The sequence below is a fragment of the Marmota flaviventris genome, chromosome 1 (genome assembly GCF_047511675.1).
Source record: "Marmota flaviventris isolate mMarFla1 chromosome 1, mMarFla1.hap1, whole genome shotgun sequence".
Taxonomy (NCBI): domain Eukaryota; kingdom Metazoa; phylum Chordata; class Mammalia; order Rodentia; family Sciuridae; genus Marmota; species Marmota flaviventris.
The window spans coordinates 210033425-210049793 of record NC_092498.1 but is presented as its reverse complement, the minus strand read 5'-3'; the positions used below and the strand labels follow the sequence as shown (position 1 = coordinate 210049793).

The 16369-nt window shown below is 57.1% G+C and overlaps 2 protein-coding genes across 3 annotated transcripts; both read left to right on the top strand.

The window, feature by feature from the left end:
• The first annotated feature begins 546 nt into the window (after window positions 1–546).
• Mri1 (methylthioribose-1-phosphate isomerase 1) lies at window positions 547–5757 on the top strand. Of its 2 annotated transcripts, XM_071602054.1 has the most exons (7): window positions 547–895; window positions 991–1229; window positions 1522–1641; window positions 1991–2166; window positions 3185–3361; window positions 3445–3669; window positions 5529–5757. In XM_071602054.1, the coding sequence occupies exons 1-7, from the start codon at window positions 764–766 to the stop codon at window positions 5654–5656; spliced, it is 1197 nt and encodes a 398-aa protein (XP_071458155.1). In that variant the 5' UTR covers window positions 547–763; the 3' UTR covers window positions 5657–5757. The 2 variants fall into 2 exon arrangements, with proteins under 2 accessions (XP_071458155.1, XP_027811153.1); XM_027955352.2 differs by lacking the exon at window positions 1522–1641 and having other exon boundaries at window positions 553–895.
• A 1678-nt stretch (window positions 5758–7435) lies between these two features.
• C1H19orf53 (chromosome 1 C19orf53 homolog) lies at window positions 7436–10937 on the top strand. The gene is made up of 3 exons (XM_027955176.3): window positions 7436–7573; window positions 7651–7706; window positions 9782–10937. Exons 1-3 carry the CDS (start codon window positions 7477–7479, stop codon window positions 9920–9922), a joined length of 294 nt encoding a protein of 97 aa, XP_027810977.1. The 5' UTR covers window positions 7436–7476; the 3' UTR covers window positions 9923–10937.
• The last annotated feature ends 5432 nt before the right edge of the window (window positions 10938–16369 follow it).

Genomic DNA, 16369 nt, shown 5'->3' with positions numbered 1-16369 from the left:
TTGCTAGCAAAGGAGAAACACGGGCATCTCCAGTCCCAAAGGCTGTGATTCTGCCCACCAGCAGGGACAGGGGGCCTTTAATGAAGTGCGGCAAGGGTGACATTCTCTGGAGTGGTCATTCATCTGTTAATTTGGGAGACTATTTCTGAGCTCCCAGGCCATCCCGGAGGTCTGGAGGACTTCGGGCCTGTGGCCGGGATGGGAAGAAGGGTAGCCCTGCTTCCCCTGAGATTAGGGCGGAGGAGAAACGTGTCCAGTTAAAATCTCAGTAGCCGTGGGAGAGCAGCAAGGGCTATGCTTGAAGCATCAAGTGGACGCTGTTCCACTGGATGGACAGGGCTTAGGGCAGCATTGAAGAGCTTGCCCGTTCCTTGGAGTCCCCGGGAGTCCTGGAGTCCCCAGGTAGTGGCCTCGGCCTACACCCTGCCGCCTAGGATTCTGGGATGATGATGCGGCCCCCCCACTCCAACTCCTGTCAGCTGGAGGCCACATGCTGGCCCTGGGGGGGGGGGGGCGTCTGTGAAACCCAGAAACCCCAGAGGCCGCTGCGCAGTGCGGTCAGAGGCCAGGTGCCAGGCGCTCCGCAGAGGCTGCGTTTTGCGGTTCAAGGGGCCAGGTAACTGGCGAGGGGCCTGGGGTGGCTTCTGCCTCCGCGGGTCCGGGAGTCCCTCGGGTAGGGCTGGAACGCGCATGTGCAATCTTCCGGGAGGTCCCGCCCCGCGTGCGCGGTGGCTGCAGCGGCGGTGACGGTGGCGGCGGAGCCATGCCGCTGGAGGCCATACGCTACTCGCGGGGCTCGCTGCAGATCCTCGACCAGCTGCTGCTGCCCCAGCAGAGCCGCTACGAAGCGGTGGGCTCGGTGACGCAGGCCTGGGAGGCCATCCGCGCCATGAAGGTGGGGCCACGCGGGGACAGCGAGGCTGGGGGCGGGGGATCGCGCGCCTCTGCAGCCTCTGCAGCCCCTGCAGCCCCTGCCGCCCTGTGCCACAGGTGCGGGGCGCCCCGGCCATCGCCCTGGTGGGCTGCCTCAGCCTCGCCGTGGAGCTCCAGGCGGGCGCCGGGGGGCCGGGTCTTGCCCCTCTGGTGGACTTCGTGCGCGACAGGCTGAGCTTCCTCGTGACCGCCCGGCCCACCGCTGTCAACATGGCCCGCGCTGCTCGCGACCTGGCGGACGCCGCAGCTCAGGAGGCGGAGCAAGAGGGCGCCACCGAGGAGGCGGTCCGGGAGAGGTAGGGAGCCCTGGGCCAGTCACCCCGGCAACAGACGCTGTTGGCTTTGTGTATGCATTTTACAGATGGGGAAATAGAGGCACGGCATTCTTAGTCCCTTGGCCCGGGTCCCACAGGTGACGCCACGGATCTGGGCCCCAGAGCCCTTGACCTCAACTATGCAAACCCCACCCCTCGGCACGCCCAGCTCACCTGTGCCCATGTGCTCCCCTGGTTCCCTTGATTCTTGCTTTTGAGGAACTTTGTTTCCGGTCTTCATCCCTTACCTGCCCTCTTCCTTTCTTTCTTCCAGGTGGCTCCAGCCACACCTTTCTCCTCAGTGTTCCTTGACTATGCCAGGCTCACTCCTGCCTCAGGGCCTTGGCACATGCACTTGCTACAAGCCACGTAATCCCGGAGCTTGGGGTTTCAGGTCTCTGCCTTCCCCGACCCCTCTTCATAATACAGCTGGCCCCCTGCTCTCTGTTGGGGATTCTGCTGCCTCCTCTTTCATTTTATCTGCTCATCACCTGCCCCCCAACCCCAGTGTCAGCTCCACAGGGACAGATTTTCATCTTGTTTACTCCTTTGCCCCCTCCCTAGCATTGGCACACCAGAAATAGTGAGCACACATTGTGAGCATAACGGGTTTGTGCCGGTGGCAGAACGTCCAGCCTCACAAGAGCAAGAGGCCTGAGCAGTAGGCCCCACACAACAGCCCTGGGCAGAGGCGGGACCAGCCTGGACCTGGCAGCTGGCGCTAACCCTCCTTGTCGGCCCAGAGTCATCCGCTGCGCTGAGGACATGCTGGAGAAAGACCTCAGAGACAACCAGAGCATCGGGGACCTGGGAGCCCACCACATCCTGGAGCGGGCAGCCCCTGCCGGGGGCAAGGTGACCGTGCTGACCCACTGCAACACTGGTGCACTGGCCACTGCTGGCTACGGCACGGCCCTAGGTGAGTGGTGTCTTCAGGGACAGGAGAGGGCTTTTTTCTTTTCTTTTCTTTTCTTTTATTGGATGAAAAAGAAACTCAAACCACTTTATCCACCAAAAACAGTGAAGGTAGGTGGTTGGCATCAGGTATAGCTAGATCCAGGGCTCAACCAGTGACATAAGGATCCACCTGTCTTGTCCTTAGCTTTGCTCTCATTTATCTTCATGCTCTGGGGGTTGGCACGGGGGACTCCCAGGGCTCAGATCACAAGAAAAAGAGCCAAGAGTATCAGAATTTTCCTTGTATCTCAAGATTCCTAATAGGTCACCTGCTCTTCCAGGCCCGATCACTTAATGGCCCTGGACTGAGGCTTATGCCTGAAGAGTGTAGATGTGGACTCCAAAAGGACAGGAGAAGGGAACAGCCTCCCCGCAGATGAGATCGGGGTGGCTGTGACCAGGAGGGGTGGGCAGTGACAAGGTAGCAGGTCCCCTTGACGCTCAGGATCCAGGAAGCTTCCTTGCTGTCTGGGCCCCTCCCTTAGTCCTGGAACTCGGGTCTCATGAAGGACTCCTGCCTTTGACTCAGCCACTCAACCAGCTGTTTTCGTTTCCGGTGGCACTGGACCTCAGACATGCCAGATACGCGCCCTCCCGTGGTGCCACGTCCCCGGCCCTTGTTATTTTGAGGCAGGGTCTGCTAAGTGCCCAGGCTTGTCCTGAACTTGCAGTCTCCTTCCTCAGCCTCCCAAGCAGCTGGCACTGTGGGCGTGCACCACCATGGCACTCCAGTGCCCTGCTGCAACCAGCATGCATTAAGCACCTGCTGTGTGCTGGGCACTGGAGTCCGCAGGGAATAAAGCAATCAAGGTCTCTGCCCTAGTGAGGCCCCAGGGAAGTGGGAGGGACCGACAGCGGGAAGGACAAATAGGTGTTAGCAGGGACAGGACTGCACTTGGTGAGGTTTTGGGGATCCCCTCCCAGCCTAGGCGCCTGCGTCCCTCACCACTGGGCAACCTGTCCTTCTGCTGCCCCCACAGGTGTGATTCGCTCCCTGCACAACCTGGGCCGCCTGGAGCGCACCTTCTGCACAGAGACGCGGCCCTACAACCAGGGAGCCCGGCTGACGGCCTTTGAGCTGGTTTATGAGCACATCCCCGCCACCCTCATCACCGACAGCATGGCGGCCGCCGCCATGGCGCACCGGGGAGTGTCAGGTCAGCGGGCTAGGTGCGGGCAGGTGGGCAGGGCTCCGGGCAGCCAGGACCAGGTCATGTGACCCCCAGCCTCTCACTCCCAGCCGTTGTCGTGGGAGCCGACCGCGTGGTCGCTAACGGTGACACAGCCAACAAAGTGGGCACCTACCAGCTGGCCATTGCCGCCAAGCACCACGGCATCCCCTTCTACGTGGCCGCCCCCAGCTCCTCATGCGACCTCCGCCTGCAGACGGGCCAGGAGATTGTCATCGAGGAGCGGCCCGGCCAGGAGCTGACCGACGTCAACGGGGTCAGGATCGCAGCACCCGGTAAGCTGGGGGCTCAGACAGGAGACTCTGGCACCTGAGCACTTCTGGGGGTGGGTGGCATGTAGGGCATGGGCAGCCTGCTGGAGGGGGCACAGGCAGCTCTGTCAAGCCATTCCTTACAGCAGGGCACTCTGAGTTCAGGTGAGAATTTGCAATGAGTAACGTGGTGTCCTGTATCCTCCGAGTGACCTCCTCACCTGAGCGAGAAACAAGAATAGCCCAGCCAGCTGTCTCGGAGGAAACTGAGCCAGGCTGAGGTGTGGCTGTGGTAGGGCCCCAGCCCAGCATGTGGGAGGCCCTGGGTTCCATCCCAGAGCTGCAAAGGGAAAAAAAAAAAAAAAAGATAAGCTACCATTAAAACCTCTTCATAGAAGCCAGGCTCGATGGAGCATGCCTGTCACCCCAGTGGCTCAGGAGGCTGAGGCAGGAGAATCTCTAGTTCAAAGCCAGATTCAGCAATGAGGAGATGCTAAGCAACTCGGTGAGACCCTGTCTCTAAATAACATACAAAATAGGTCTGGGGTGTGGCTCAGTGGTCGAGTGCCCTGGAGTTCAGTCCCAGTAGAGAAGAGAAGAAAAGAGAAAAGAACCTCTTCATAAACTCAGGGACCTTCAGTAAATGAATCCACTAGACCTTTAGAAGCATGCCGGTCCCTTTAAATATTAGCTCAAGAAATATCAGCAGTCACAGTGATGATTACAAATAGAAAATGATTTTTTCTTTTTCTTTTTGGTGCCGGGATGGAACCCAGGCCTTGTGCATGCCAGGCAGGTGCTCCACCTATACCCAAGCCCCAGTTTTTGTTGTTGTTGTTGTTGTTTGTTTGTTTGTTTTTCCATTGGCCTGGGAGTAGCTGAGTGGTAGAGCACTTAGGTTCCAGCCCAAGTGCTAGAGAAAAGGAAAGAAAGAAAAAAAAAAAAAAGACCTGAAGGAGGACAAACGAGGCAAGGCACCGAAGACGGCAGGAAACAGTTGTATTTGGCTGCAGCCAGGTTCACAGGGCACAGCTTTTGCTGTGATCAATCAATCCCCTGAACCCCGAGCTCAGGCAGTTTCAGAGTTTTATTCCCAGAGTGTAAGGGGAGGGGCTCAGAAGTTCACAGTCTGCAGAAGTTCACAGAAAAGCAGCTTTTTCTTTCACTGTTCTGGGCAAGTTAACTCTTCAAGGACAACACCTGAGATGGGGAGAGCTTCTTCTCCCCTTTCTTTCCTCCCCCTGACAGCTGTTACCATGGAGCCCAATTGTGACTTATCTTAAAAATGTAGACATCTCTGTGAAGCCCAGCTCAAGGCCAGAGGCCTTGTTTGCACAGTTCTACAAAGTACTTATACTGGATATGTTTGTGAAAAACTAGTAAGGGGGTGTCCAGCACCTGGAGTGCTGGTGTCTTCTCAGCCAGTGGCCAAGTAAACAGGGCAACATGAAAATAGGAAGTTTATCTCCATTGGACTCTTTCACAGAGACTCTTGCTGACAGTCCTAAAATCAGCCATGGTGAAGAGGGCTTTTCTGTGGAGAAAGGGGGTGCCCTTCAGAACAGGGCTCGGTCCTGAGGTTCTTTCCCACCCTGGCTTGATGGACTGTGCTGCACCCTGCGGGGTCTGAGGATCCTGATGAAGCCCCACCGTGGGCAGAGGTGGCCAAGGCATGTGAGGCCGTGAAGCTGCCTCCCCAGGCTGGACGGTCCGAGAATGGAGGGGTCTGATCTTGTCACGGGTGCACTGCCCCAGCCTTCCTGCGCTTCAGGGGCGAGGACTCTCAGATTCTCAAGAATCACCGTGATGGACACAGGTGACAAGAGCCTGGGGACGTCCACAGCGCCACATCCTTGCCTTCACACCTCCCTCTCTCCCTGCAGGAATTGAGGTTTGGAACCCTGCCTTTGACGTTACCCCCCATGACCTCATCACCGGCGGCATCGTCACCGAGCTGGGTGTCTTCGCCCCGGCCGAGCTCCGGACCGCCCTGAGCACCACCGTCTCCTAGCAGAGGGACCCCAGACGGACCGGATGTAACCACCTCAGCCTGTCTACCTTGCCCATGTGTCTCAGGTTTTATAATAAACTGATCCAGTGGCCTACCCAAAACTGACCTTCCCCCAGTTCTCTCGAGAGCAGGGAGAGCGACAGGGCCTTGCATGGCTCTTCAGAACCCAGCAGCAGGCTGGGGTGGTGGCTCAGTGGGAGAGTGCCTGCCTAGCATATGCAAGGCACTGGGTTCGATTCTCAGCACCGCATAAAAAGAAATAAAATAACGGTCCATTGACAACTAAAAGATATTTAAAAAAAGAACCCAGCAGCTGCAACTAAGCTGCCCAATTTCAAATCCCAGCTCTATCTCTTTCTCCATTGTGTTATCTTGGGCAAGTCGCTTCACCTCTCTGTGCCTTTCCTCAATTATAAGATGGGGCTGATACTAGTACCTCCCTTTAGTAAGCAGGGTAACACCTCAAGTGCAAATTTTAAAACGACTCCCCAAAACCTTAGTAATCAAGAGAAATAATATTTTAATACAATTTTTTTATTTTTATTTTTTTTGGGGGGGAGGGGATAGGTACCAGGGATTGAACTCTGAGCCACATCCCCAGCCCTTTTTTTTTTTTTTTTTTTTAAGAGACAGGGTCGCACTGAGTTGCTTAGTACCTCACTCAAGTGGCTGAGGCTGGCTATGAACTCGTGATCCTCGTAGTCCCCCAAGCCACTGGGACTACAGGCGTGTACCACCACGCTCCGCCTAATGCAGTATTTTTTTCTTTTAAAAGAATTAGGCAGCTGGGCACGGGGCCACACACCATAAGCCCAGCATCTTGGGAGGCTGAGGCAGGAGGATCGAGAGTTGAAAGCCAGCCTCAGCAATTTAGTGAGGCACTAAGCAACTCAGCGAGACCCTGTATCTAAATAAAATATGAAAAAGGGCTAGAGATGTTGCCCAGTGGTTGAGTGCCCTGGGTTCAATGCCCAATAACAACAACAACAAAAAGAATGTAAAAATAATTCCATGGTTCCAAGATTTTAAAGAATTAAACCTTATATTTGCCATTTGAGTTTACTCTCCTCATGCCTGATACCAGCTATGGTTCCAATAAAACTTGATTTACAAAATCAGGCAGCCATTCTACACGGTATAGTTGAATGTGGTGAACTGTATTTGTTTTTGTTTTTTTGGGGAACAGGGTGCTGGGATTGAACCCTCACACACAGCAGGCAAGTGTTCTAGCATAACCACATCCCCAGCCCCGACCTTACTGGGGATTGAGCAGAATCCAACCAGCCTTTTTTTTTTTTTCCCCTTTCAGTCAAGCTCTCCCTAAATTGCCCAGATGGACCTTCTCGAATTTGCGATCTTCTTACCTCAGGCTTCCAAGTGGGTGGGATTACTGGCGGGTACCATGCGCCTGGTTTAAGATGGTTTAAAACATTGAAAGTGTTCGTGGGGGACTGGGGTGTGACTCAGAGCTTGTGCTTAGCCTGCTAGAATCCCTGGGTTCTATCCCCAGCACTGCGAAGAAAAAAAATGATTACTGAAGTATTTGTCACTCTTTACATTTCCCAGGCCTGGCCTCACCCTAATCCGGGCTTCTGTGTATAAAGAGCATAAAATGATACGCCTTTTAGGAGGCACACACGCGCCCGTGATGTTGACCTTACACACTGGGAACTGCTCGCGAGTGGTATGATTGACAGCGCCTGGGGAGCCACGCTATATCCCGTGAGCCCTTGCGCCCTCTGGCCCCGCTGTATCCCAGGTGCCGCGCTCCTTCCGGTTACGACTGGCCGAGGCCTCGCCCCTTCCGGCGGTGCCCGATCATGGCGCAGGGGCAGCGCAAGTTTCAGGCGCAGAAGCCGGCGAAGAGTAAAACTGCAGCGGCGGCCTCGGAGCGGAACCGCGGGCCGCGGAAAGGAGGTGAGAACTGGGGCCGGGAAGGGCGGGGAGAGCTGGGCTCAGGGCGCCCCGGCCTCATGCCACCGCGTCTTTCCCAGGACGCGTTATCGCCCCCAAGAAGGCGCGCATCGTGCAGCAGCGGAAGCTCAAGAAGGTGAGCGGGGCCTGCGAGCGGCGCGGGGTGGAGCCGGCGGGCGACCAGAGGTGGCTCCCAGGGAGCGTCGAGGGCCCGGGAGAAGGCCCGGCCTCGGAGCCTCTGCGTCCTCTCTGGCGCGGGGAGTGAGAAACGCGCCTCGCGTTCTGCAGGCCTGGAAGCAGCGAGGCCTGGAACGAGGAGCCTTCCCAGCCCGCCAGCTGCGGGCTGCAAAACCCCGGCTTTGCCAGGAGGCAGCCCTGGGTGCAGATCTCGGCCCCGTCGACAGCTCCTCGCTATTAGCCTTTCACCTGTGAGCCGCCTTTGTAAGGGCACCGCCTTCCCGGCGCTGCGAGGACGGAACGTGGAGGAGCAGAGAGCGCTGAGAGCCCTGCGGGGCGACAGGGGTGCACGGCCTCTCGGTTCGCGTTGTCTTTTTTTCCCTGGTACCAGGAATTTAACTCAGGGGCGCTTAACCACGGAGCCATATCCCCAGCCTCCGAACCGCCCGGACCGATGGGACTACAGGCCTGCGCCACCACACCCAGGCTTTTTGTGCTAGTCTTGAAGTGTAGCCGTTCTGTGTAGGTGGGTAGGGTTGAGCTGATGGAGAAATTGGAAGGAGATTCAGGTGTGGTTTTGTCGGCAGCAGACGTGGATTTGAATTGTAGCCCACTAGTCCTGTCACCTTGAGCAAATCATTTAGTCTCCCCAGAGTGTGATTCTTTAAAAACTGGGTACCTAACCCCCAACCCAAGCACAGTGGCTGGCCCCTTTAATCTTCGCTATTCTGGAGGCTGAGAGAGGAGGATGAAGGCCAGTCATAGTACCTTAGAGAAAGGCTGGGCTTGCACTCGGTGGCAGAGTGCTTGCCTAGCATTTAAGAAGCCCTGGGTTCCTTGACCAGCCCCAGTGGGAAGAGAAAACCTGAGTAGCAGTGGTCTGCGTATCTCTGTCAGGGGTGGGTAGGAGTCCCAAGTACATCCCAGACTCCCTGTGTCCAAAAGAGCTCCTGATACATCTTTCCCGTCCCCCCTCCTCCCCACCCATGGTCCTGGAGTCTTACAACATCCTTGAATTCCTGCTTCTCTCCATCCCTTTAGAATTGGTCTGGAATCCACCCACTTCCCATCCATGTCACCTCCCAACTGGACTTCGTGGTCACCCCCCTGCCAGGTCTCCTGGCTTCCACCCTTTCCCCACAGCCACCACAGCAGCCCTAGGGAGCCTGTCCCTGCTCTGCCCAGAACCCCCTTCTCACTCAGGAAAAGCCCAGGTCCTCACCTCAGCCAGAAGGGCCCTGCCCATCTCTCCTCTCCTCTTCCCCCTCCCTCCCTCTGGAGAGTCCCTTAGTGACTCCTTGTCCACTTTGGAACTTCACTCTGGCTGCTTTCCCTGCCTGGACTCTTTCCCTGGGAATCTGCATGGCTCCCTTCCCTTCTGCAGGTGGCTTTAGTGACATCTTCCCTGATGGCAGCGTCACCTCCCCATCATCTCTGATTCTGCACAGCAGCACTTAGTAGCAGTTAAAAGTCTAATGCTGAACTAATCACTGAGACTAATTTCTTCCACACGTTTGCATTGAATATTGGCTCCACGTGGGCAGGGATTTTTCCATATCTTGTTCACTCTTATGTCCCCTGTACCTGAGCACGCGGTCAGCCACCCTGGTGGTAGTGGTCATGGTGTTGGAACTTATGTAGGTAGGGAAGGTGCAGTTTGAGGGTGGTGATTCAGCCAGACTGGTTCATGTCCCCATTCAGAGCCGCAGTCACCTTCAGCAAAGCAGAGATGACATGGGATAGGAGGGTCATCTGAGGTCAGAGGCTTTGGGCACCCATGTGGCTTGGGGATCCTGGGCAAGGACCTCCTTGCTACATAGCCTCAGTTTCCCCATCTATAAAGTGGACATGAACAGAGGTACAGACATGAGAAAGTTGTGCATTTAGGCCCCAAAGTGGGTGGGTGAGACTTCCGTCCAGACTCCCAGGCTGGCGCCAGGTGAGGGGAGACCTGCTGACCCAGCTCTGAGGGCTCTGGGTGGGAGAGCGGCAGCCCGGCTTCCCCACCTCGGGTTTCTCTGGTTGCTTCCTCAGGACCTGGAGGTTGGGATTCGGAAGAAGATCGAACACGACGTGGTGATGAAAGCGAGCTCCAGTCTGCCCAAGAGGCTGGCGCTGCTGCGGGCCCCAGCCAAGAAGAAGGGGGCCTCTGCCACCTCCAGGAAATCCTCCTGAGGCCCCAGCCCCACTGCACCCCGCAGGCGGCATGGTGGGCAGAGGATCCTGTCCCCAGCTTCGGGTGGCACAGACTTGAGGGGGGTGCCATAGCATGCAGGTGGACCTCCCGGGGCACCAAGAAAGGGGTGTGCTCAGCTGCCTCTGTCCCGTGCCAGGGTCCCGTCTCCACTGCTGTACCCCAGAACAATAAATCTGGCTTGGCCTACCTCCTGTCAGCCCTCCTGCCAGCAGGTGATGCCCACCGGGCTCCACTGAAGACCTGTCCTGTCCCAGATGATGGTGCTCTGCACATGGAGCTGGGAGGGCTCTTGTGCTTACTGAGACCCTAGGTGACTCTGGTCACTTACTCTGTCTGCCCAGCCATTCCTCAGCCCTGGGGACACAGCCAACGAGGAGCCACCTTGTAAGGTCCCAATGCCAATCAGCCCTGCCCCCATAAAGCATTGCCTGTGGGCAGGCACTGTACGTCACCGCAACTGGCGGGACGCCCGGGTTGGTCATGGCATTGACGTTCCAGCTTGAACCTGCAGCTGGCAGACGCCTGGCTGCCTGTCCCCGGCACTGTCACCAGACCACAGTCTCCCTGTCCATCCTGGGGCCCCTCCACTGCATTGGTACTCAGGTCTGCTGGGCTGGACTACCTGTGGGTCCGCAGGGCACTGGCCTGGTCACTGCCCTTTTCTCCTGTGGCTGTGGTCTGGGTGACACTGAACTGTGGTCTTTGGGGAATGGGGCCTGTGGACACAGATGGCTGGGCCCCCATGGCCCATCCTTTCATGACCGCCTCATGCCTCCAAGGAGTTGGCGTCACCAGTGGATGTCCCTAAGTACTTAAGCATATGGATAGTGGCTCCCAAAAATCCACGTGTTTAGGTGTGATCCCCAGGGTATTGCTATTGGGAGATGCTGTGGACCTTAAAGAGTAGAGACGAGCTGGGGCTCAGTAGTCCAGCGCTTGCCCAGGACCTGTGAGGCCCACATCCAAATAAATAAAATGTATTGTGTTCATCAACTAAGATTAAATTGGTTTTTTAAAAAATAGGGGCTGGGGTTGTGGCTCAGTGGTAGAGCGCTTGCCTAGCACATTGCGAAGCCCTGGGTTTGATCCTCAGCACCACATAAAATAAAGGTATTTAGAAAAAAAGTAGAGCATGCTGGGAGGTCCTTGGGTCACTGGAGAGAGACATGACTTCAGGAGCCTGTGGGACCCCAGCTTCCTGTCTTTGTGAGCAGTTGCTCTTACACATGTCCCCTGTGTCCCCTCCCACTGCCATCTGGCACCCTCACCACAGGCCCAAAGCAGTGAGGCCCCCTGGTCTTGGGCTGAAATGAAGCTTCATAAATAATAGTGTGGGGTGCTCACTAGCAGCGCAGCACTGGGTGTGATGTCCCCAATCCACCCCAGGCAGAGACTTGAGAAAACAGGTGTTCACGCAAATACCTGTGCACAGGTGATTCTAGTAGGATTATTTACAACAGCCCAAAGGTGTGGAGGAGCAGAGGGGGTCTGGCCACACAGTGGAGTATTGTTTTCCCTTGAAGAAGGATGAAATGCTGCTGCAGACCAGGGCACAGTGACCAATGAGAGGCCAGACAGGAGAGGCTGCAGAGTGTGGTTCTGTTGGTAGGAAACTTCCAGAACAGAAAAGTCTACAGGGACAGAAACATCAGGGGACAGGGAGTGACTGCTAGTGGGGGCAGGGTCTCCTTTTAGGGGATGGAAATGTTCTGGGACCAGGTAGAGGTCATTGTGCACATTGAGGTGATGAGTTTTAGCAGGGCACCCCTGTGATCCCAAGGGCTCCGGCGGCTGAGGCAGGAGGATGGCCAGTTCGAAGCCAGCCTCAGCCACTCAGTGAGGCAGGAAGCAATTCAGTGAGACCTTGTCTCCAAAGTTTTTTAAAGGGGAGTGGGCTGTGGCTGTGGCTCAGTGGTTCAGTGTCCCTGGGTTCAATCAATCCTTGGTACCAAAAAAAAAAAAAAAAAAAAAAGTGTATGTGAATTTTACATCAAAAAAGTGGGGGGAAGAAAATTTTCACAAACGAAAAAATCCTGGCTCAACATATTTTTAAATGTTTGTTTAGCTGTAGGTGGACACAATGCCTTTATATTTATGTGGTGCTGAGGAGCAAACCCAGCGCCTCCCATGTGCGAGGAAGGCTCTGCCCAGCCCCGGCCATGCCCCAGCCCCAGCCCGACTCCACCTCTTCTTCAAGAAGTGAAGGTGCGGCTGGGGCTGGAGCTCAGCAGAAGAGCGCCCACCTGGCACGCGTGGGGCACGAGGTTCGGTCCTCAGCACCTTATGCAAATAAATAAAATAAAGGAATCACGTCCAGCTACAGCTAAAAAAAAAGTGTAAAAAGAAAAGAAGAAAGAAATGAAGTTGTGGCAGCAGCGCCCACTCAGACGGGAGGCCCCAGTTGGAGTTTCCCATCTCCCACCTTCTGCTTCTGTGGCAGGAGGTGGCTGAAGGAGAGCGGGGCACAGGGCCGGGGGCGGGGGGCTGGGGTGGGCTGCTGAGCCTCCCGAGGGGACCAGGGCCCTCACCTGTGCCCAGCTCAGCAGCGAGTGACATCTGCCCTTGGCGGCTCTGGGACCACTCAGCATTCGTTCTGTGCCCGTCTCTGCCCTGGGCAGAGCTCAGAACTGACTCTAGTGAGAACAGGACACAAGCCCCACCCCAGCCTGTGTCCCCTGGAGACCACCCTCCTCCCTGCCTTGGCCCCCGGCCTTTGCATCTGGAATTTCAGCCCCTGACTGCCCTCCCCAGATGTCCCCTGGAGCAGCCTGCCCTGTCCCCTGCCCTGGTAGGGACCTTTCTGAGTTTCTGCTTCGGTCTGTTTTTGCTGCGTGTGCTGGGGTGGCACCCGGGGCCGCACACAGAGCACGCAGGTCCCCTGTCTCAGGCCCATGCGGTCTTGGTGGTGGCTGTTGGCTGCGGTGCCCAGAGCCCCGGGCACAGGTGTGCTGGGGCGGGCGCGGCCCTCCTTTCTGCGAGGACAGCCCGGCTTCCAGGAGCCGGTCCTGCGCGGCTCTGCACAGCCGTCGCGGGTACCGCGCCACTGGCCGTCTGAACCCCTCCAGGACTCCCGGCTGGAGCCGCGGAGCCCCGCGTCGTCCTTCTAACCCACTGGGCTCCAGGCTTCGGGGCCTGGGACGCTGCAGGGCCACCTCCGACCCACGGGGAGCCGGTGGCCTGGGCGCCTGCGCTTCACACCCTGGACCCGCGAACGCCTGCGCCTCCGGCTCCGGCCCTTTGATGCGCTGGGGCATCTGCCGGCTCCGCAGGAGTTAAATTAAAATTTAACACGTTCGCATCTTTCCATGCCTTTGAGAGCCACCGTCTTTTGAAAACTATCTTTCCACCTTCCTGTCTGAAGAGGAAAGAGCCACGACAGGCTGGGCCCTGGTGCCATCTGGCACCTGCCTCGGCCACCAGGAGGCGCCTAGGCCGGGGGCCAGGGCCGCCCACAGGCTGGCGCGCGGGCGGGCCAGAGAGCCCTGAAAATTGGCTCCTTTTGTGTCTCCTCCGCCAGCCCCTTGGAGGAGGAAGGACCTCGGGGGCAAAAGAGCTTTCGGGAGCTACAGGTAGGGAGTCTGGAATGTGGACCCACCTGTTTGTCCCCCTTCGCCTGTCCCCCTGGCCCCAGCCTCATTTTCCCATCCTTTCCCTGGACCTCCCCCCACCAGGACTTCCACCTGCCCACAAGCCCCCCTTTAGCACCGGACCCCAGACTCCAAAACCCCACACCTTAAGTTCTACACCATATTTTCGCCACCTAGCTGTGTGACCTTTAGCAAGTGTCTAACTCTCTGAGCCTCAGTTGTCCCATCTGTTAAATGGAGAGCCCAACACCCTGCCCTTGTGTGGATTCAGGAGCCTGAAGGACTTGGGACTCGCTGATGTAACTGGGTACAGCCCTTGGGTGCTGGAGGATGGGGACGAGGAAACTCAAGTTTGGCCACCCCCGTGGGCCAGGGGTGTCATTAAATGTGAGTTTTCAGATCCAATTTTTCTCACTCAAGCCTCTTCCTGCACCTCCCCCGGGCCTGGAATGCCCGTTTCCTGGCCAGGCCCTGATTCTCGCACGTGAACTGGTGTTTGGAGAGGAAGGAAAGAGACGCAGGCAGCTCTTGCTTGCCAGCCGGCCATCTCCACCAGGAAGCAAGTGACTGACCAGGCTGGTTTCCTGCTGCGTCAGCAGGGGTTCGGGTGCAGGGGGCTGGACTCTCAGAGAAGTGGGGTGGGGTGTCCTGAGCCAGAGGTCGGGGTCCCCTCCCTCGTCCGAGCCTCCGGGAAGCCCCATTTCCATTCCGTGGGTCAGGTCGAGAGAGGACATGTGGGTTTCGGGTCAGGAGCTGCACATGCCTAGACAGTGAGCTCACGCTGCGGCAGGGATGAATGTGGCTTCCATTTCCCGAAGCCAGAGCTCGCGGGCTGCCCCGAGACGGAGGGCGCGAGTGACTGGGGCCCACGCCTCACCAGTCCCCCACTTCTCCTCCCCTGAAGTTCTGCCTGGAAGGAGGCCAACTTGAAATAAGCCTAGAGACTTCATCCTGCGGACTCCCTACCTCCCAGGGGCCTTTTGGACGTCCCACATTCTCCCAGGATTACTGTGTGGCCTTGGGCAGTTTCCCAGCCCTCTCTGAGCATCTTTTCCCTCACCCATAGAATCAGTGGATGAGAGCCCAGTGTTCCTGTTTCCCAAACTCTGCTCAGGCGCTTCCTTCTCCTGCTGTGGGCCCAGGGCAAGTCATTCTGTCAGCTCCCTGCCCACCTTCCCTGTCCGGCACAGGGTGGCAGTGAGCCTTTGAGATGGGCTGGCCCCCACCGGGCTGTGCTGTAGATGTGGACACAGACTGCGATTCAGAGTAGTGTGTCTTTCTGTGTCCCAGACTTCTGGCATGTGAGACGGGGTGCCGTCAGTATTCACCCCATTAGAGGACAGAGCACCCTCAGCCCATGACACCCATTCTCTGTTCTCTTAGGACCAACCCGCCGGCCTAGGGTGCCCTCAGGACACCACTATGCCCCCTGGAGGGCAAGGACGGGCTGGCTGTCACACGGCTGGTGGGTGCTGGAAAGCCAGGCCTAGATCGAGGGGATCTGCCAGGTCCCCTGCCTCCCACCCCTTACTCCCTCCCACATGGCCCCAAATCCTTCCTAAGAAAGATTCGCCCCCGGTGGGGGTGGGACTCACCCGTGCCAGGCCCTGGGTTCCATCCCAGCACACCCGCACCCCGGCCCCTGCAACCTCCGACTCCGCACAGCCCCACCTGGCTTCCACGTGGCTCGCCCGTCCTGCTGGGTGACCTCAGGCCCGCCAAGCCTCAGTTTCCTCGTCTGGGAGATGGTGACGCTCCCCACTGGCCAGTGCCGTTGGAAGCCCAAACTCCATCACCCATCTCAACAGGGACAGCACCACACGAGTGGCCGCCTCTGTGGTGACCCACACGGCCCTGGCTTCTCCCGACAGCAAAGTCCAGTAGAAACAGCCAGGTTGAATGTCCTGACACCACGTGAAACTCAACAGGGGGCTAGATTTACCAATGTATTATGTTTAGCCACCATCTCAACATTTAACCAGTATTTTAATTAAAGTGTATGTGTGTGTGTGTGTGTGTGGTGTGTACCCTTTCAGGACTGGGGATGGAACCCAGGGCAAGTGCTCCACCACTGAGCACTTTGCACTAGCCCCACCTTAAAGTTTCGAGACCTCTGGTGGCCACGGCCACCCCTGGCTGGTCAGAGGGAAGTGTCCATATGGAGGGGAGAGTCAGGCCTCTGAGGGGCGGCTTGAGGTCCTCCTGCGGCAAGCATTTCAACTAAATGGGGGTGAAGGACAAGCTGGTTCGTTGGAGGAGCTGTAGACTGAGTACCTACTGTATGCGTTCCAGGTGCTGCAGAGAGGAACTCCAGCCTCCTGGGGCTCACAGTCAGGAGTGGGACAGAAATTAGCCTCAGGAATAGATGATGGATCCACGATAGTGGCGAGAAGAGCGAGGAAAGTTCTCTGAGATCATGGGCTGGGGATGGGAACGACCCATGGAAGATAAGGCCGGTTTCCAGGCCAGAGGTGGTGGCCTGAACAAGCTGAGTTGGAAAGTGATGGGAAGTGGTGGGATTTGACATGTATTACATGGAATGAAATTCCCACTTTTACAGGTCGAAAATGAGGAATTCCATATGATTCAACATATTGTTTAGGAAGCAGAAAGGATTGGGGAGTATCCTAGCTTGAAGCTCAAGGAATGGTCTGCAGACCTCCTAAGTGAGCCCGGTTTCAGGAGAGAGGGTCTGCAGCCCACATAAACTCTACAAGGAAGGCTGCGACCCACAGCCCTCCTCCCGAAGCATCAAAACGACCCGGAGCCCAGAGAGGTTGAGTGATTTTCCTGGGGGTCACACAGCCAGGAGAGAAGAGAGGCTGAGCTGTTGCCCAG

What these genes read in the sequence shown, in the direction of transcription:
- Mri1 (XM_071602054.1), top strand. Translation starts at nt 764, where the DNA reads ATGCCGCTGGAGGCCATACGCTACTCGCGGGGCTCGCTGCAGATCCTC. An exon ending in GGCGCACCGGGGAGTGTCAG is followed by an intron (nt 3,362 to 3,444) that starts GTCAGCGGGCTA and finishes TCTCACTCCCAG; the next exon opens with CCGTTGTCGTGGGAGCCGAC. An exon ending in GGTCAGGATCGCAGCACCCG is followed by an intron (nt 3,670 to 5,528) that starts GTAAGCTGGGGG and finishes CTCTCCCTGCAG; the next exon opens with GAATTGAGGTTTGGAACCCT.
- C1H19orf53 (XM_027955176.3), top strand. Translation starts at nt 7,477, where the DNA reads ATGGCGCAGGGGCAGCGCAAGTTTCAGGCGCAGAAGCCGGCGAAGAGT. An exon ending in CCGCGGGCCGCGGAAAGGAG is followed by an intron (nt 7,574 to 7,650) that starts GTGAGAACTGGG and finishes CGTCTTTCCCAG; the next exon opens with GACGCGTTATCGCCCCCAAG. An exon ending in AGCAGCGGAAGCTCAAGAAG is followed by an intron (nt 7,707 to 9,781) that starts GTGAGCGGGGCC and finishes TTGCTTCCTCAG; the next exon opens with GACCTGGAGGTTGGGATTCG.